The sequence below is a fragment of the Chaetura pelagica genome, unplaced genomic scaffold (assembly GCF_000747805.2).
Source record: "Chaetura pelagica isolate M959 unplaced genomic scaffold, ChaPel_1.0 scaffold285, whole genome shotgun sequence".
NCBI lineage: Eukaryota > Metazoa > Chordata > Aves > Apodiformes > Apodidae > Chaetura > Chaetura pelagica.
The window spans coordinates 362,815-384,122 of NW_009953481.1; the positions used below are offsets into that span (position 1 = coordinate 362,815).

The following is a 21,308-nucleotide window of genomic DNA, read 5'->3' on the forward strand; positions in this document are numbered from 1 at the left end:
TGTTTGTAGCTCTCTGAAGTCAAGGAGGGGTGTTTGGTTGCCTGTTTTCCTCCGCAAGCAGCCGCGTCTCGTGCAGCGCTTTGGAGGCGCGCAGGTAGTGGAACGGATGCAGAGGGATGGTGTGTGAGACGCGTCGTGTGAGGAGGGTTCGTGGGCTGAGGACTCGGTAGCTGCTTGGTGAGCACCCACAGAATCCCAGGGGTTGGAAGGGACCTCGAAAGGTCATCCAGCCCAACCCCCCTGCCAGAGCAGGGTCACCCAGAGCACATCACACAGGAACACGTCCAGGCGGGGTTTGAATGTCTCCAGTGAAGGAGACTCCACAGCCTCTCTAGGCAGCCTGTTCCAGTGCTCTGAGTGTTCTCTGCTGTTGTGTCTCCTCCTCTGTGATGCAGTCCCATATTTACACCTGCACCAGCACAAGTGATGGCAGCGTGACCTGAGGGCTTCTGTGTCCTTCCTGACTGGTATTTTCTTGCATGTGCAGAAAACAATGTCAGAAAACTAGTTTTAGTCTTAAGTAGATGAATTTAAGCTGTTTAACTAGTAAAACAAGGTTTTGGGGAAAAAAGCTGCCCAATTAAGACTTTTTGTGTGTGTTGGAAAAAAGTACACTTTTGAAAATAGTTGCTTTTAGTACTTCTGGCACACAACAGGAGAAACCTAACAAAAAAACCCCACCGTATTGTTGCCAACATAGTTTTTTTCCTCCTGTTTGTTGTAATGGCTTGACTTAGTTAACTTCTTACTGTCTGCAGTTAACTAATTGCTATCTGGATGTGGAGCACTCCTGACTAGGTCTGTATCAGGGAGGCACAGGCAGCACTCACTGTGGCCTCTGGCTGATAGGGGCTGTTCCTCCTTCCCCATCCTCCCAGTAATGCAGTCCTGAGGGTTTGTAGCTCTCTGAAGTCAAGGAGGGGTGTTTGGTTGCCTGTTTTCCTCCGCAAGCAGCCGCGTCTCGTGCAGCGCTTTGGAGGCGCGCAGGTAGTGGAACGGATGCAGAGGGATGGTGTGTGAGACGCGTCGTGTGAGGAGGGTTCGTGGGCTGAGGACTCGGTAGCTGCTTGGTGAGCACCCACAGAATCCCAGGGGTTGGAAGGGACCTCGAAAGGTCATCCAGCCCAACCCCCCTGCCAGAGCAGGGTCACCCAGAGCACATCACACAGGAACACGTCCAGGCGGGGTTTGAATGTCTCCAGTGAAGGAGACTCCACAGCCTCTCTGGGCAGCCTGTTCCAGTGCTCTGAGTGTTCTCTGCTGTTGTGTCTCCTCCTCTGTGATGCAGTCCCATATTTACACCTGCACCAGCACAAGTGATGGCAGCGTGACCTGAGGGCTTCTGTGTCCTTCCTGACTGGTATTTTCTTGCATGTGCAGAAAACAATGTCAGAAAACTAGTTTTAGTCTTAAGTAGATGAATTTAAGCTGTTTAACTAGTAAAACAAGGTTTTGGGGAAAAAAGCTGCCCAATTAAGACTTTTTGTGTGTGTTGGAAAAAAGTACACTTTTGAAAATAGTTGCTTTTAGTACTTCTGGCACACAACAGGAGAAACCTAACAAAAAAACCCCACCGTATTGTTGCCAACATAGTTTTTTTCCTCCTGTTTGTTGTAATGGCTTGACTTAGTTAACTTCTTACTGTCTGCAGTTAACTAATTGCTATCTGGATGTGGAGCACTCCTGACTAGGTCTGTATCAGGGAGGCACAGGCAGCACTCACTGTGGCCTCTGGCTGATAGGGGCTGTTCCTCCTTCCCCATCCTCCCAGTAATGCAGTCCTGAGGGACCAGGGCAGGCTGCTCATGGAATTAGTCTCTCCAAAATGGCTTTTTGAGAAGTTTAATAACTGGGTACTTGGATATTTTATGCTCAGTGAACTCAAAACCTGGTTTTTCTGTTTTATTCCCAGTCCCTACATAATTTTCCCTCATCTTGGGTTGTTTGGTTTTTTGTGGTTTTCTTGGGGGGGGAGTTGTTTTGTTGGTGGGGTTTTGTTATTGTTTTTTAAGTGGATGTGAGGACTACTATGTGTCACTTAAAGCATTACCAAGCATAATGTTTCAGTTCTGAGTACCCATATAAGAACTTGCAATACACTCACTCTAATTTAGTCCCTTTTCCCAGTGCTTAAGTGCCAGTACCAAAGGTCATGACTTGGTGCCTTCTGGCTTTCTTGCTGCAGTTATTGCCCAAGAGACTTTCTGAATTTTCCTGCTGCTTTGGGTCTGCAGTTTGTTTATAAATAATTACTATTTTCCTGTCCTCAGATCTAGCCAAATTGTGTGTGATTACAAGAAAAATGTAGAATTTTTTTTCCTTCTTCCTGAAACATTTGGAATACCACTGAGAACAAGGGCCTGCTGGAAAGTTATTCATGGTGTGCCTTATTTCTTCAGCAGAGAAGTAACAATGTATTAGAGGGTCATCTTTACCATCTAACTAAGATTATTGATTTGAAAAATGTCCCGCTGCCCCAAGATGACAATTGATTTTTGAAAACTTCCCATATGAGGTTATGTTGTTTGATTCTGGGTTTGTTTTTTTTCCCCCACACTGTTTAGTCTTTGGTACCTCAGGAGGTCACCATATGCTACTAGCATGCAAATCCATCACTGCTTTGTCTTTTCATTGTTCCTTTTTCCATGCATGAGCAGGAAGGTGATACTGAACGCAGCAGTGCTATATTTTGGAAGGTAACAAATGTTCTCAGGCCTGTGAAGGTTACATAGAATCATAGAATCATCAAGGTTGGAAAAGAGCTTCAAGATCATCAAGTCCAACCCTCTGCCCTACAACCCCCAACCACTAAACCATCTCCACAAACACCATGTCCGTGTGTGTTTTGAACACCCCCAGGGATGGTGCCTCCATCATCTCCCTGGGCAGCCTGTTCCAATGTCTCACCACTCTTCCTGTGAAAAATTTTTTCCTAATTTTTCCAATCTGAACCTCCCCTGGTACAACTTGACCCCCTTTCCTCTTGTCCTATCACTAGTCAACAGGGCCAACACCCACCTCACCACAACCTCAGAGAGCAATGAGGTCTCCCCTCAGCCTCCTGCAGGCTGAAGAGTCCCAGCTCCTTCAGCCTTTCCTCGTAACACCTGTTCTCCAGACCCCTCATCAGCCTAGTTGCCCTTCTCTGCACCCTCTCCAGCACCTCAGTGTCCTTCCTAAACTGTCATGCCCAAACCTGGCCTTGGGCTGAGCTCACTACCATTAGGTAATACTGGTGTACTTAGCTCCTTGTGTGACTGCTAATCTTCTGCCTGTGTAATTATGAGGCTTTAGTGTGGCTGAAGGAAGGAAAGACTAAAGGGAGTACTCAGAAAGAAAGGGATTTAGTTAGCAGATGTAGCCTGGCTGCATTTCAGAACAGATTTTGTTATGGCTTTTCTATGTTTCACGATTTTGTAAACATGACAATGTGATGCTCCTCATGAGAGTTTCCAAGAGCAGAAACATGCTTGAATAATTTTTAATTACGTGAGAGAAAGCAAAGAGAAGAACAAAGAATTGGTGAGATATTTGAATCTGATGTTTGTGATGTAAAATTCTGTGATGCTTTTTCATAAACTTTATCAATTTTGACTCAATTATTTAGAAGTTGCCATTCTGAAACAGAATATTAAAAAACCCCTTTTTCTTAAAAACATAATTAATAGGAAGTGATTATTTAGACTGAAGCAAAGAACAATTGCCTATACAATAGACAATATCTGGGCACAATTTTTCAGTACTGATTTCAAACAGATACCTGTAGTGACTATTACATTATTCAAAGTGATGTCTGTGCCCTGCATCCAAGTGACATTTAAAGACATGCAGGTGTTCAAAAGCCTGAATTTGTTTTTCTTTCTGTAACTTGGTGTACCAGTGTTTGAGTATGCCAGCTTTTTCTTTCAGTTAGTTTGCTGTTGGCCAGAGAATTGTTACTTATACCAGCAGAAAACAAAAAAAGAAACCCTGTAGCTTGGGTTTTTTAATGTAATTATTTTTAATTCACAGACGAGATTTTGCAGGTGGAAAATAAAGGTGAAGGAAAACTCTCATTCTGGTAGCTCCTATGTTGATTTCAAATTGACACACCCCCCCTTTTTTTTTTTTTTTTTTTACTGTTTCATGGGTTACCTTTGATTTGAATTAAGAGAAGGTAGAAATAGCAGATTGATATTTCAATCAATAGTTCCTGTTGTTTGGGCTGCTGAGGCTTATGCTGCTGATGGTATTATGTTGCCTGCTGCATAAAATACTCTGTATTGCTTTGTTCCTTTTTTACTTTATTATTTTGTTTTATTCATTATTCTTGAGGAGAAGGACTTGAGGGTTTTGGTTGATTAAAAGCTCAACATGAGCTGGCAGTGTGTGCTCTCAGCCCATAGAGCCAATCGTGTCCTGGGCTGTATCAAAAGAAGTGTGGCCAACAGGTCAAGGGAGGTGATTCTGCACCTCTGCTTTGCTAAGACCACAACAGGAGTACTGTGTCCAGTTCTGGACCCCCCCAACATAAGAAGAACATGGAGCTCCTGCAGAAAGTCCAGAGGAGGCCACAAAAATGATCAGAGGACTGGAGCACCTCTGCTGTGAAGACAGGCTGAGAGAGTTGGGATTGTTCAGCCTGGAGAAGAGAAGGCTTCAGGGAGACCTTATATGGCCTTATAGCACCTTCCACAACCTGATGGTGGCCTGCAGGAAAGCTTGGGAGGGACTTTTTACAAGCACTTGTAGAGATAGAATGAGGGGTAAGGGCTCTAAACTGGAAAAGGGGAGATTTGTGTTAGACATTAGGAAGAAGTTCTTCATTATGAGGATGGTGAGGCACTAGCACAGATTGCCCAGGGAAACTGTGGATGCCACATCCCTGAAAGTGTTCGAGGCCAGGTTGGATAGGGCTTAGAGCAACCTGATCTAGTGGGAAGTGCCCCTGCCCATGGCATGGGGGTTGGAACTAGATGATCTTTAAGGTCCCTTCCAACCCAAACCATTGTCTGATTATTCTGTGTTCAGCAGTTAAGCAGTTAAGTTTCTGCTGTAGTGAGGTTTAGATCTTGGTGTTAGCACCTGGCAGGCTTTCATTTGGCTTCAGCATGGTCTACAAAGTTAGACCAGTATGACTGCTGAGCCACGTGCATATATATACACATCTGTAAAATGGGTGCATGCACAGAAAATATTTTTGTTACTATGTTGTTAATTAGGGATTAGTGTTCTACTTGGCTCTTTGTGATAGCAAAAATTCTTGTGCAAATGCAAAATTCCAGGAGAAGCACTTAGGTTGTGTAGGAAAAACACAAAGTGCAGTGCATTGATAAAAGTGTGCTGGGAAACACTGAACAACAAATCACCTTGTTTAGCAGAGAAAATTAGCTTTGTATAGGCTTTAAGTAACTTAAGAATTTTCTTACATATTTTTTTTCCTGTATTGTTTTTCTTCCTCATAATGCATTGTGGGCTGTCTTATAATTTGCACAGGGTTTAATGGTAACCCCACTGCAAAGCATGTGCACAGCAGGGTGGTGGTCACCTCTGGTCTTTGCAACATCCAGAACATGGCAACATTTGGAAAGCTGATGTAGCCTGGTGGAAAATCCATGACTTCTGTGGTGTGTTTTTGAGAGCAATCTCAAACTGATCTAACAGCACATTGCTGCTTGGAGGCAGAAGTACCTTCCTGGCCATGATCTGTACCTGCTTTTCTTGTGCTGATGCCACTAATCAGGTGTAGCGTAGAATCATCTAGGTGTGTCTGCTAGAGAGGTGAAACCTATTCATGGAAGGATAGGAAAGGTGAATTAAAGCCAGTGGAAAAGAGGGTTGGATCTATGCAGCTGGGAGGGTGAGCTGAGGAGGGAGCATGTCTCCTGCCCCATCTACAGTCAGCTAGGTATTATTACATGAGAGGACTGGATGTGGAACTGTGGTCCTGGACGTGCATTATCAGGCTTGGCCACCTTGGTGCAGTTTCTTGTAAGCAGTCAGTATAATCAGTAGTTAAGAAGGTAGCTGTTCCCCAGCTGGTATATTACACTGACTGGCCTATTGCCTTCTCACGATAAGCAGGGGACAGTATAAGTAAATAGAAAACAACAGTGGAATTCAGGAACTAGCATGGAAAAGAGATTTTCTTTCTGTTGCTGTTTAGTGAAGCAGAGTTAGATGCAAAAATGACACAGCCTGAGGCTGTAAGGAAGGAAATGCAGCTTTTGAAATATCACAGTCTCCTGCAGCAATACTCCACACCATCTAATTGGATCATCTTTTTTGTTGTTGTTGCAAACAGCAACCAATGTGCTGAATAACAGTTTTGTTTTGTTTTCAGGATGATCTACACAAAACTCATAACTCAACAACCACAGATGGGCTCTCTGCGACTTCGTTTATAGAGTATCCAAAGCACAAGCCATTTATTAATTCGGATTTGCTGCGCTCCCCACGGAAACCAGTAATTCCATATCCTGAAAGCAACAGCAGAGGTAACAGTTCAGCAAAGTTGTTTCCTCAGCTGTTTCCAAGTCATGTGGTGAAATACTGTGTGTCCACATCTACAAAGGTTGCAGACTTTTTTTTATCACTTCCCAGTGATGTGCAGGTCACCTGTTCTGTAGGTCCTTTCCACTTCTGCTTCTGAAGAATATCTAATGAAGAAGGTCATCTTACAGCTGAAGAAATGCTCCTCTTTAGTAGTATAGAGCTGTAAAATTGGCCGAATACTTTGTGAAATTGTACAGACATGTTTTCTTTGCTGTTTCTCCAGTTCTCCTCTCCCTCAATCTTTACTCTTCTGAGTTTGAAGTAGAGTATTTAGTTTCCAAAATGGTTTGGAGCAAAGGAAGAGGTTTGCTGTTGCAATAGGAAGGCTTGTCATGGACAAAGGGTGTGGTGAGAATTTTTCTTGTATCAGTGAATGCTTAGAGTGTGCAGAAAGAATATTATGCAGCGTAGCGCTGAACAGAGATCACAATACCCAAAAGGCTTGAGGGCATTTTACTCCCATTTATTCTTCCTTCTTTCTAGGCAGTTCCTTCTCACACCTTTCCAACTCTGGTCTTGGTGTTCATCTCCAGATAAACAGATTTCTCTTGCCTGACCTGACATGAACGAAAACATTCTTGGTTCGTTTTCTGTTGTTTTAGCGAATTGGTTTGTCATGCAATGAGATAGGCTCCAGAGCTGCCTTGGGGGGTAAGTACAAGAGGCAGCAAGGGGAGTTGAGAGGCTAGAGCAGGACCAATCCTTTGATGCAAGCTGTTTAGCTCACGGTCACTGCAAAAATACTCCCTTTAACACTGGAGTTGCCTGGAGGTTAAGGGTATGAAAAAAATTACTTATTTTCCTTACAGGGAGAAAAATGAGAAGTATTTAGGATGAATCCTAACATTACCCAAACTAAGTAAAAAAACAAACAGCATGATGTGCTCAAGTGCCTGTTCCAAGAACATAGTTCATGTCTGAATTACTAGTCTTATCATAAAATCATGGAATCGTTTGGATTGGAAGGAGCCTTAAAGATCATCTAGTTGAGGTTGCTCAGAGCCCCATGCAACCTGGCCTTGAACACTTCCAGGGAGGGAAGTGTTCTCTGGGAAACCTGTGCCAATGTCTCGCCAGCCTCCCAGTCAAGAATTTCTTCACAATATCTAATCTAAATCTCCCATCTTTCACCTTTAAACTCTTACCTCTCATGTTAATGAACTAGCAGATGAAATCTGAATTCTTGAAGCACTATTAAAAATGTGGTATATGCTGTCATAGCCTCAACAGCATCAGTTCTGAGAGGACTGTTGAGTCAAAACCAAGGGAACCTTGTGGCAGATGAAAGAACGAATGTGCAGGAAAGAGCTTCCTTGTGAGTTACTGATGCAGGCATATTTTTGTATGTTGTGTTGCATGTTGCATTAGTGACAGACTTTTGACTTCCAAGTTCTATTTGGCAACTTTTTTTCAATCAGTCAACTTGGAAATAAGTACAGGTAGAGGAAGACAATCTGATAAATTTTATCTCTTTTTTTAAAAGTATGAAATGTGTTAATATAAAAAAGTGTTTAAATATTCATACATACTCCAAATTAAATCCAACAGACAGATGATCCCATATCTTACTCTTTTTGCAAATGTTTTAAAAGGGCAAAAATGTTCTGGAGTGTTTATTTTAGTAAGATTAAGAATATGGGAATTAGTTTCAGATGGGAAAGTAGATTTGGTTGTTCCTAGGGGTTCTTACAGCTCCTCTCATACCCTAATTTAGAAATAAAGGTGTGGGTTTAAGCACAAAGGTGTGGGTTAATGTGACCTCACAGATTAGTCTGCTATATGAGCTGCCTGTACAGTTGTTCCTGTGTTTTGCTTCAGCTGGACTGTGTATGAAAAAGGGTTTAACTTTATGATTTCCTTTTCAAAATTAAACAATACCTAAGAGGGGTAATACATCAGATTGCCAGCAGATGGTCTAATTGCAAGGTGATGTGTTGTATTACAACTGCTTTTCTTTTTGTGATGATGAATATGTGAAGGCTTTGTTGAGTAATTGTTAAAGCAGGGAATGGAACAGAAGGAGGGAAAGTTGTTCACCTGAAGGGAGATGCATGTCTCAGTGCAAGGGGGTAGGAAGAGAACAGAAGTGAAAAAACTGAAGAATCAAAAAAGAGCTGCCACTTAGAAATAAATGTTTTAATAGCCTGTCCAATAGCTAACCTTTTTTCTGCTTCATGACCATTCATAGGAACATTTTGTTTGTGTATTTGCTGTGATAGCATGCACTTGCAGAGGAATAAGTGTAGAGGATTGCCACTGTTTTAAGTATCTAGTTGTGACCTTTCATTTCTTTTTGATAGTCAGAAGATGTGCTGTTTGCACTTAATCTACAGGATATTTACATGCCTTTTTCTGGGAAATGGGTGCATCTTTCCCAAATGTTTCAGGTGAAAGTGTGCACCAAACACATCTGCTTGTTTGAGACTAGTTTTGGATTCAGTTATGGTTTAAAGCGAAGTGGGTTTTAATTCCTGGACAGAGTTTTGGATGCTGGTAAGGAGCATTCTGACTTTCTTACATAGCATGCTTTTGTGAAAACATTTTTACTTCAATGTTATATTGAATGGTGATTTAATGGTATCTAACCAAAGGTACTTGTTCAATTACAGCAATATTTTCTGCTCTGAAGAATCTCCAGGAAAAAATTCGTCAGCTGGAGTTGGAACGGCTTCAGGCAGAGGAGAATGTAAAACACCTCAGCAGAGAAACAGCAGACTATAAAAAAGTACTACGTGAACAAATGCAACACAAAGAGCTTGACAGGACTGAAGTGTCAAAGAAAAATCAAGGTTGTTTGCAAACCTTATATAGATACTACAGAGCACTGATGTGGATGAAACTTGAGTTTTATCAATGCATAAAACTTCTTTAATTTACTTTGTTCAGCATCTTTTACTTTGCAATGACACGTGGAGCTATGAAGAAACAATTTTAAAGGCATACTTTATTTTAAAGATTTGTGTGTGTTCTTCATCAGTGGCTTTTTTTAGATGGTCCTTTTCATGTTTGTTTTGGAATTGTCCTGAAAATATTAAAAAAAGTATCTCTGAAACAAGCAGAGAATGATTTCACTTTTCTGCCTTGTGTTGTCTTCAGAACTGGCTTCTCAACTGGCAGCTGCTGAGTCTCGGTGCAGCCTTTTAGAGAAACAGCTGGACTACATGAGAAAAATGATCCAGCATGCTGAAAGTGAGAAGTCACATCTCCTGGAGAAACAGGTGTGTTCTTAAGATTATCTTTGGGTTCAATCACAAAGCTATGTCCTGATTTTTCATACTTACTGTAATTTTAATAACTTTAAAGTGTGGATATCTTTCAGCTGGCCTTTAAATACCCAGGTGTGGATGATTTCTGTACTTAAGTTTCCCAATCTTACCAGAACCCTGGTATTCTCTATCTCTGTGCACCTATTGCTAAGGCAATATCATAGACTCTGATATTGAGAAGAATTGTTTTCTTCTGTGTGACTGGCTTACTGCAGTAGCTCATGCTTAGCACACAGTGTGGTGTCTCATGTGCCACTGGAAAAAAATGTTCCTTTTTCTGTTTAAAATCTTCAGATCTTGTGAGACTTTCTTTTCTAGTATTAGTTTTGCTAAACTGAAATACTGATTCTGTAGAACTAATAGTAAGGTTTATGTTACCCACCATCACTGGCTGTGAGATTTGCCTGTTCTCTAAAGTGAGCTTGAACTTTGTTTTATAGGAGTATGGCTCGCCTAGAGCTCTGTGTTCATTGGTCTCTGTTGCTGCCCCATTTCACTCTATTAAATATTTACTGAAGAAAAAAAAATTTAAGACTGCTGTCTCTTAATAGCTGGGTAAGGAGGGGGTTTTACCACGTTGAGTTTGGAGGGAGCAGAAACTGCAGAATTCTCTCTAATCTGAATCTCCCCAGCATTGGTGGACCAGTGGTGCAGTTGCTCCTTTATGGTAGCACCATCTAAAGTCCCAGAGGAAGTAGCAGATCCTTCGGACAGCTTGTGGGTCTGCTTTGTGCTGCAGATAGAAGCCTACTGCATAGGGTCTTGTTTGATTGTGCTTATTGTCTTGCTGTTCTCTTCTTCCTTCAAGGGCTCATTGGAGAGAGGTCGGCTTCTTGATCAATCACATGTTCAGTTGAAGTTGGAAAAGCTGGATATGCTGGAGAAAGAGTACAGCAGACTCACTGCGATGCAGTCCGCAGCAGAGGTCTGTCATTTGTACCTAATAATAGTATGTTAGATTTATCTTGTTTATTGTAATCAGCACTTTATAGCTGTATGTCAATAATAGAGCTAAGCAAAACTTTAGGCTGAAGAGAAAGGCAGCAACTAAAAATCTTCTTGAAGCACAAGTCTTGTAAAAGCTTCCAGTTGTTGCTGGAAGACTACACAGCCAGGCAGGCTTTTGGTCACTATGCTTTGTTTAACTTTAATGGCATCTGTTGGTGATCCTCTTTTGTGGTCAGTTGGTGTGTAGGCAGGCAGGGTTGCAGGTGTTCCTAAGCTCCCAGCTTCTGAGTTGCCTTGTGTGCTACCAAATGCCAGCAATTGTATTTTATGACCCAGATTTGGCATGACTTGTGTGGGTTTGGTGTGCTTGCTTTTTTCTCTTAGCCTCTTGTCTTCCTCCTTATGAAACACAATTATTACTAGTTAGTTTGTGTGCAGGATTCTGGAGCCTGGCATTGATAGCCCTTTAGCATTGCTAGGCTGTCAGTGGGTTTGAGCCAGTCTGCCTCTTCAGGATTCCTTTTGATTTGGTAGTTCTTAAAAGTTCTAAAGTGACTGTGTTTGTTCATACTCTTTCTGTATACCATCTGTGGTGTTGTCTTCTGAAGCCTGGTTCATATCATGTCTCTTTCTGCTGCTGTAGATAGACCACAAGTCTCTTAAGCATGGGAACTGCAGAGGACTTAACCAAGGAGTGGCTTTCACCTGCAAATTTATCTTCCACCCCTCCAAAAAGGAGCAGACAGTATGTGATTAGATAGTGAAATTGAGGACAGCTCTGGACTCTATCAAAATTGTAGGTTTGTCACTTGCACACCAGCCCTTACCAGGCACTGAAACAAGGTGTTTTTACCAGGAGTATATAAGGAGGTTTTTGATAGTACGTCTTTAGCTAGCTGGGCTGTTGCAGGACCTTTAGATGCTTCATCTCTTCTTGAAAGCCCCTGACCCAAGACAGCTATAACAAGCTCTTTAAGTCTTGACACCCCATTGTGGTGAGCTGCAGTAGTGGGGTACAAGAGCACCTAGAAACATTTCCTCTCTGGTGGAACTAATTTAGAAGTTTGTCCCAGCAGCCAATTTTTCTGAAATGTAGGTGTTTTGTGCCTTTGAGGTCTCATACTTTTTTGTCTTCTTTGGTTAAAGTTGTTTGAGGGATGGGTTGCCATCCAGAGGGACCTAGACAAGCTCAAGAAGTGGGCCCATGTGAACTTCATGAAGTTCAACAAAAGCCCAGTGCAAGGTCCTGCACCTGAGCAAGGGTGATTCCTACTATCAATGTAGGATGGGGGATGAATGGATTGTGAGCAGCTCTGAAGAGAAGGACTTGGAGAGTACTGGTGGATGAAAAATTGGACATGTGCTGTCATGGTGCACTTGTAGCCCAGAAAGCCAACTGTGTCCTGGGCTGGGAGGGAGGGTGATTCTGCCCCTCTGCTCTGGTGAGACCCCACTTGGGGACCTATGTCCAGTTCTGGGGTCCCCAACACAAGAAGGACATGAAGCTGTTGGAGCGACTCCAGAGGAGAGCCACAAAGGTGGTTGAAGGGCTGGAGCATCTCTCATATGAACGCAGTCTGAGAGAGTTAGGGTTGTTCAGCCTGGAGATGGCTCTGAGGAGATCTTATTGCAGCCTTTCAGTAGTTAAAGGGGACTTATAAGAAGGATGGGGACAAACTTTTTGGCAGGGCCTGTAGTGATAGGAAAAGGGGTAAAGCTTTTAGACTAAAAGAAGATGGATTCAGACTAGATATAAAGAGGAAACTTTCTGCAGTGAGGGTAATGGAACACTGGGACAAGTTGCCCAGAGAGCTGGTAGATACCTCATCCCTGAAAACACTCAAGATCAGCCTGGATGATCTAGTTGAAGGTGTTCTTGTTTATTGCAGGGGGGCTTGGACTGTAGATGACCTTTGAAGGTCCCTCCCAACCCAAACCATTCTATTGAGGTGATTGCATGAAACTTTATTTCCCTTAGAGAAGAAGCAAAAATAGGCATTGAAATACTTATATTTTTTCATTGAATTTTTTTTCTGCAGCTAATGGTGACTGAGCAGATGTTTTGGGCAGCCTAGTGCTGACCTGCAGGGTCATGCTACCTTACATGAGCTGGCCCTCTGGCCTCTCCCTCTCAGTAACAGGCTAGTTCACATAGCGCTTTCTTCTATAAGCAATAAAAAAAAATGTTCTAGGAATGTAACTTGGACAGATCATTTCTAATAGAGTCTACCACTGATGACACAGTCAGATATGCTCTCGTTGTGCACTGCAGCTAAAGAGCTGGCTGAGTGAATACTCATTCATTTCAGTATAAAAGCATTGGCTCATCTTCATAGAATCATCATCATAGAATCACAGAATGGTCTAGGTTGGAAGGGACCTTAAAGATGATCTAGTTTCACCCCCCCTGCATGGGCAGGGACACCTCCCACTAGATCAGGTTGTTCAGTACCCCTTCCAACCTGGCCTTCAACACTTCAGTTCAAACAGAAGATTTGCTGCAGTATTTTCTTATTAAAAATTCTGTCATATTTAACAGGTTAAACAAAGATCTTTGTGAGACTGACCACCTGGAAATCAGGAATTGTGACACATACTGACCAGGGCATAAGATGATTTTAAGTTACATGGAATGTATCTGATTGAATGAAGAAAAAAAAAAAAATAGTCAAAAGGGATCTTTTATTCCAGCAGAAAAAGTTGGTTCCTTTATACAGTGCCTTTGTCCTCCATGTTTATCCAGGGGTTGGCCTTTTAACACCTTTGTATAAGAACTGGTTACATTAATCTTTCACTTAATGCTTAAGGAAAGCAGAATTGAAATATTTACTGTCTCAGTGTAGTGGGTTTATCAACAGAAATAGGCAAATATAGCTGTTAATTTGCATTGCATGCTTTTCTGCCTTAAGTTTGAGTAGTGGCTCAGTGAATAATCTGTCTTTGGGAGAAAAGAAGGGAAGTTAATTTTGTTCTTGGAGCTCTGTATCATTTTTTCATTCTGCTGTATAAAATCAGAAAGTTACTGAATAATTTGGGAGCTTAAGTAAGTGTCTGTTGCTTTAACAAGGTTTTCATCTTGTTGAAGGATTTACACAGAAATATGTGCCTTTCCCCTTAACTTTTCTTTGATAAGGACTTCCAGAAGATTCCTTGCATGTTTTTTCCATAAAAAGATGAAATCACTTCAGTGTTGCTTACAGATACCTATCTCAGAGGCATCATATCAACTTTATTTTTCTCTATCAGGAAAGTGTCTAAATATTCAAAAGTTCCTCTCTTCTAAGAGTTTCAGTTCCAGATATTAGCAAAAATACTTTTAATGGTCTAAATAAAGCAAGGCTTCTCTCAGCTTATAACGATACATGATTGTTAGCCCTTTTATAGTACAAAATCTGTCAGGATAATGTTCACAAACCAATCTACTTCCCAGGGGTTTCTTTCAACTGAAGAGAAGGAAAGCCATGTTTATTGCTCTCCCTGTAGGCTGTGGCTTGGAAGTAAAAAATAGAAAAATAAATTTAGTTTTATGCATAAACACTTCAACTGCTGCATTTGTGCCTATGCAGGAAGAATGTCAGCAATCCTCCTAATGCTGAAGGAGAATTTAGCTTGAAGTTGTTAGTTGAACTCACTCGCTTTTGCTTATGCTCTTAGTATTGTAGGCTTTGGGAAGAAAATAATTGTTCCATTATTAATGCTATTCTTTTTATTCAACTTTGACCAGAAAAAAATGAAAAAGCTGGAACAGAAGCTGCAGGAGGAAGAACATGCGAGGAAGCTGGTTCAGGAAAAAGCAGCTGAGGTAACCAACAGGAAATTTCTTTTGTACTGGTATGCACTGTAATTATCTCTTCCTTTCCATCAGCTTCTCAACTAAGCTTGCTGAAAGTGCCTCCCATATACAGAATAATGAACAACTTGAAAACAGGTTTTAGTCTTAGTAGGGTTTTTTTCCTCATCTGTTTGGAGAACCAAATATTCTGAAGTTCTCTGAGCTTTCTAGAAATCTTTTTCTAACAGCTTCTGTGCACTGAAGTTTGATTTAATAAAAGGAACTAGTTGGAAAAGCAGAGTAGAAATTCAGACTAATTTATAGTTGAGATTATATGAGGCTCTCTGCTTTAAACAGATAAAGGACAAGAAGTGTGTTCCCTTGTTCATAATTGTATTATAGAAGGAGGAAAAAAAAGACTATATACTATGGTTATAAGCCCATAAGGACACTGGTTTTCTCCTAACCTTAAAGGATTGTGTTGGTTTAATGTTCATTCTATGCTGAAGAAGCTTGTAGATGACGTGTTAGTCTTTAGCATTAACCTTTGCCATGATGCTGGGATGGGGGGATCGGTGTCTCAAATTAATAATGAATAATTGTACTCTGAATGCTTCCAGCTGAGATTGGTAAAGCCAATGTTATAGCTTTTATAGTTAATTTCACAACTAAATAACAAGTTTAAGTGACAGATTTATAGCATGCAGCTGGCCTCTTCTACTAGCTTAACCCCTGAAGGACTCTCCACAAGCTTCCTCTTGGAAGGAGCAGTAAAATTTATAGAGCTCACTGTTAACAGTGAGAATCATAACTACTCCAATGGATGCCTTGGAGCTGTTTGTTTGTTTTGTTTTTTTATTGTCAGATTTAATAGAACAGAAGAACTGTCTGTTAACTCTATGCCACAGGATCAATTGAGCAGGGTTGGGTGGCCTGACTTCCCCAATACTTTGTCAAGTGTAAAGCATGACTGATGTTTCAGCACTTGCCTGCATCAGAGTAATGCTGGAAAACTAATTATCTGACTTACCAGGATTAGTGATGAGCAGTGCCACTAAAGGAAGTATTCTTATTTCATGTTTAAATTGACCTTGGACTGCAGAAGCTCATAAAACCTTGCAGTCCTTGCTTTCAGAGAGCCTGTATTTTCAAAATTGTTGTTATGCAATTCTCAGCTTCTATTAATACAATTCCAGTAATTCCCCTTCATTCACTTAATTGAAGCTTCAGATGGGCCTGGAAACCAACAGACGACTGATTGAAGCAGCATCACCGTTGCTGTCTCCAAATGCAAGAAAACCCAGGAAGAGAAATAAGCTTCCAGAGAAGGTAACATGGGGGAAGAGAAGGGCAATTACTGAGGAGGTAAAATAAGGGTGCAATCAGGAAGGTAGGTTGCCTGTTTTATTGCAAAGCAGAGGGAAAATGGATTTGCTCTACTGTAATCTTTGAAAAACATTTCTCTCTTCTTCCTTCCAGAAATGCTCTCGTTCAAGCCATGTCATTCTGCAGCCCCATTACAGACTGTGTCTGGGTGATGTACCCTTTGTAGCTGGGAAGGTGAGCCTGCTAAATTCCAAAGCTTAATGCTCAGTAGCTGCAGCTCCGTAGGTGGCTTTGCCTTGGTGCACTCCTGACACCCAGTGGTCAAATCATTTAATCTGCTTTGACTTCCAGTTTATCTCAAAAGGCTGAGTATCGATAACTTGCTGAAGTGGTGCTTCCAGAAAACAGGTCCTCTCTGTGCTGCTAGTCAAGGTGTTCTTGTTACTGCATATTCATTCAAACAAAAAATACATTATTGACAGCAAATAAAACATGTTATTGTTCTTAAATATTCTCTATCCTCAATTAGGTTGCTATTTAAATGCCATTTAAAAGAAGTCTCTTTTACTTCCAGTCTACCAGTCCCAGTCACTCCGTTGGTGCCAACGTGCAACACGTCTTACACCTGATGAAACAACACACTAAAGCTTTTTGTAACAGTCGTGTGGTAAATGATATCCCACTAGCAAAACGTGTCAGCACTGCTTATCCTGCCAGCAAATGCAGAAAGTCTTCTTTGCCAAAGTCATCTTCTTCATCCCAGGAGGAGCTCTCAGAAGTGCTCATGACTTTACAGGATGAATTTGGGCACATGAGTTTGTGAGTTTGGCATATTTTTCTTTGCAGATTATGAATGTAGATTCTTTATAGTTTTGCCTTTTGCTTTAAAGTTAGAGGTTGTTTTCTGAGGGGTTTTGGCATGTCTCTGGTGTGTAATTTCTCTTCCTGCTGACTGCAAAGTCTGTCAGTTATGCAGTCAAAAATAAATTCTGACAAACAGTCTGGACTGCATACCTGTTATATGCAGCAGTACCAAATATATGAGGGGTCAGGGAGAAGTGTGGTAACAGCCCCTGATGCAATGGACAGTACACCATTAAAGCACAGCTGTACTGGTGATTTATCTTGTCCTGGTTAACAGAACACAAATTGTTATCCTGCTGTGTGCTGACATCATGCCTTCAAAGGGTATTTGGTAGTTTTGAATGTGTGAAGCTACTTATGTTATTGAAACCTAATGCTGCAGGAGACTGCCACCAGGATGTTCTACTGTAGTAATGCCACTAGCCAGCAAAACTGTGCTTACTGGTTTGTTGTGGCATGCTGAACATGTCTGGCTGCTGATGCTATGGCTTACTAGAAGTGTTATTTCTGAACTGGGTGTACAAGGACTAGAAGCCAAGGAAGTCTGGTGCAATGTTTGTTCTGTCTGAACTCCATGCTAGTGATCACCAACAGCTGTCAAAGCTCGTCCAGGAAGCCCCAACTGCAGCAGTGAGGGAAGATCTGGAGAGGGAACTTGAGGAACTGGTGGGCAAGATGGAAGCAAAGGCAGAGCAGATCAACAAAGTCCGCAGGCATCGGTCACAGGTAAGTTGCTTTTGACTACATTCATGCATCTGTAGAGTTGCAATCTTAAGGAGATTTTTTTATGTTACATCCTAATCTAACAGTAATTGATTAAAGAAATAACTACTGCAGAGCAGCAGTGCCCAGCTTTAGCTTTGAGGTCCCCAAGTTGTTCTGCATACCTGCAGCTTTCTATTGCAGTATTTCTGCAGGAGTATCTTTTCTCTCTTGCACTGTCACCCTTGTGCCCTCTCTGTCCTGTCCTGGTCTGAGCTTTCACACCTGTTCTTGCACTGCATTCTACACTCCTCTCATCCCAAAACAGGGAAAAGATCATTCACTGTATGGCAGCAAATCCCACAGCTGCTGAATTTTGTAAACACCACGTGAGCTGGTTGAGCAGTACACAAGTTGAGAAACAGCATTTAGGGCTGAAAGGTGTGAATCCACTTCCTGGGCCCCCAGTGGTCTGACAGGGAGGTATTTCCGGTCATTTATCTAATGTGTTTGGAGATACCTGTGCTCTGATAATCATGCTCCTGGCATGTGTCAAACAGCTGTGCTGAACCAAAGCAACCACTTTGCATCGGGTTCTTAGTGAACCAGCTGTGCAGATAGTGGGGGAAGGCCCTTGTGAAATGCTGTTCTTCACATGAACTTAGAGTAACCTAAGCTGTATTAAGAGGGAAGCTTAGGTGCCCAGGGGCTTTCACTGTTGAGCTGAATCTTTTAACAGTTCCCCTGTGTTTGGAGTAAACGACCTATTTATGTTTTGATTTGTATTTTATAAAATCAGAAATATCTGTTTCAGATTAAAACAACTTTCAAAATGTTTTGATTATTGTAGCCTGTTCATTCAAAGCTATAACCCCTGTTGAGTCCCTATTTTTTCTTATCTTCATTCTTTCTAGTGAAATTCTTCCAAAGAGCTTACCCCCTTGTGTTTAATCTGGTTCAGTTCATATGAACTAAGATTCATTCTTATCTGACATAACTTATACACAAACTATGTGCTGAGAGCACTGCTGCTGACATCCAGGCTGGACACCTGAAATGCTTTCAACAGAAGCATTACTCACCTTTGATTTCTTATCTTCAGAGGCGCTATTGCAGAGAAGCAGATGTGCAGTAGCTCCCAGTGGTAATGATTCTGCCTATGCTGAGGCTGCTGACTAGCTGTCTGAGGATTCAGCATTTAGGGAATGCTTCCCACTGAAGCTTATTCCAGCTCAGTCCTGGTTGTTGAATACAGAGTCTTACAAGCTGTGATTTATGGTGCTGTGTGTGGATACCAGCTCCTTGCCTCAGCTGAGTTTTTGTGTTCTTTTAAAATCTACAGCTCTGACAGTGACTAGCTATTGAGATCACTAGTAAGTATGTAGAAAAAAAACATGTTTTGTGTTGTTTTGGTTTTTGTAATCACTGGATATCAACAGTGACAAATCCACTTTTTGTCGTATGTAACTTTTCTATTCTCTATGAAGATACTTCACCATAATAGACTTCTTAAGTTTTTAAAGAGAGAACCTAGTAGTTCAGATTATAAGCTGAACATGGTTCTAAAGATGCTAAAATAGAAATGCTGTGTAAGGAAAACCAAATGTTATTCAGGGTGACTTGGGAGCATCCTTTTGTTTATCTGGGTGAGATGAGTGGTGGGGTTCTTCCAGACAGCTGAGATACTGCATGACATTAAATGAAACAAGGTCATTGCTTCATGTTTTTTCTTCGGGCTTCTTTTTCAGCTAGAGAGATTTAGGAGAGAATGCAAGTCCAAAAAGACTTCTGGGAAACAAAAAAAAGACAGCAGGTCCCCTGTAAGTGAGGTTAAGGTAACAACTACAGTAACCACAAAAGGAAAGAATGCTGGTCCCATCAAAGTGAAGCCTGGAGAGAAGAGTCGGAAGAATCTTCAGTTGTTGAGAGACATGCAGACCATACAGACCTCACTGCAGAAAGATGATATCAGCTGGGACTACTGATTGTTCTGCAAGCCACGTTCTTGACACCATCTTGGTCAAACTTCCTCATGTTCTGGATATAAAGCAGCTACCTTTCTTGCTGTGTGAAAGAGACTACTGTATGCTAAGTGCACTTTTGAAATACGGGCCCTTAATTCTCCACCCCCGGGTTTGGTTGAATATATTATGGTCTAGCTTAAAACATTCCATTTTTAAGGTACCCAGCTACTGAATGAAACCATAAGTCTTCACCAGTTTTTGTTATGGTTCCAGCAGCCCCTCAGTTTTCCTTCAGCAGACCAAGCACTGCAGTTATGTGGGTTGGTGTGTGTGAAATGCCAGTGTGTTGAACTGTGTGTTGGGAGACTTTTCCAGATGCATCCTGTTGACGATGCCACAGCCCTAAGTCTCAAGGGCTTTTGTCGGTTCTGTTCTGTGTGCTGCAGTTACTGAGCGTGTCTAAGGGAGAACAGGTACATCCTTTTAAAGGTGTTCTATGGAGCTTTCTTCAAAAAGCTTTCCTAGCTCTTGTTCTGCTACTTTGCATCACCCAGCATTAATGGCAGTATTAGTCTTGAGTACTCAAAAAGGGAGCAAAATAACTTTGCTTGCTGATTGATTGAAGTCTTTTCTAGTCTGAAGAGGGAGATGTTTCTACAGAAATACTTCTTTATCAAAAAACTGTGTGACAGGGGTTGTATCCCATCTCCTCATCCACAGCTTTAGGTGGTAAAGGAGTGATCTAGACCACAAGGATTTTAAATTGCAAGTGCCTCAATCATGCCATTCAGTCCAGGCATCTTGCTTTTAACTTGAAACATATGCTTTGAGCTATCTGCAATGTAGTGGTGCAATTAATTTTGCACTCTGACTTGCACAGATGAGTAAATGTTATTTATTATGTTAATAATGTAAAGAATTTCCTATTCATGGAATGTATAGAAGACCCAGATTATCCATTTATACAGTTGAAAAACAATAAAGCCAGCTTGCCTGTTGTCCTGTGGAAAGCTGCACTTCCTCTAAAAACTCCAGTGTTTGCTGCAGCACAGTGTCCTACCCAGTGTGCTTTGTGCTGATGGGACATCTCGCTGGTCAGGGGGGTTAACAAGAGCTTCAGGTAAGGTGGGAGTCAGAGCTGTCCGCCCTTGGCTGTACCTGCAGCCTGTACCTGCACTGTAGCTGTATAAATATTGGTCTGTCTAGGCTAAGAGAAACTTGCCCAAAAATTAGTTTCATTTTTCTATCATTCTAAATTTCAGAGTTTGAACATAAGCATCTTGCAAGACCACATGCAGAAGACAGATTTGGATTCAACATCCTAAATTTTCAATGCTGTTTTATTTATGTTTGCATGTCCTACATGTCCTTTGGAGAACCACATAGTTGAAAATAAAAACACAGGAACTTTACCCATTCATCAGTTTTTATTAGGGTTAAGGAGACCAAACACCCTTCATCAAGGAATAAAATATACACACACAGTCAGTTTGCTAATAGAGAATAATGCACTGAACCATCTTACATAGTGATTGTACATAAGAGCACATCTGCCCTTTAACCTCAAAGCACATCTGGTCCTTCAGAAGGTGTTTTGTGTGGATCCTTTGCACTATTCAACTGTCATATCTCAGGCCACCCTGTAACAAACACAGTGATGCTGCACAGCCTTGTTGCTGTGCGCTTCTCTGGAAGTACAGAAACAGATTGCAGCAGAGCAGGCAGAAAGGGGAGCATGTGAGGGGGGGTTGTTACTGCTTTTGAAAGGCAGTTTCTTATGTATAAATTGGTCCACTCTTGTGCCCTCTCAGCAAATAGCATCTCTGTGATGGAAAAGGGAGAGTGAAGCCATGTGTTGATGTAGTGAGCAGGTGACCACAGTATAGGATCTGATCACACAGGAACCCAGACCAAGCAGTGCTCCTCTCCCTT

General features: G+C 41.6%; 1 protein-coding gene across 1 annotated transcript; it reads left to right on the plus strand.

Annotated features, from left to right (window-relative positions):
- The first annotated feature begins 6,167 nt into the window (after positions 1-6,167).
- On the plus strand, positions 6,168-19,397 carry CEP57 (centrosomal protein 57kDa). Its single transcript, XM_009998517.1, has 11 exons — positions 6,168-6,185; positions 6,323-6,476; positions 9,144-9,323; positions 9,631-9,752; positions 10,609-10,725; positions 14,473-14,550; positions 15,745-15,849; positions 16,000-16,080; positions 16,421-16,665; positions 17,292-17,436; positions 19,161-19,397. Exons 1-11 carry the CDS (start codon positions 6,168-6,170, stop codon positions 19,395-19,397), a joined length of 1,482 nt encoding a protein of 493 aa, XP_009996819.1.
- The last annotated feature ends 1,911 nt before the right edge of the window (positions 19,398-21,308 follow it).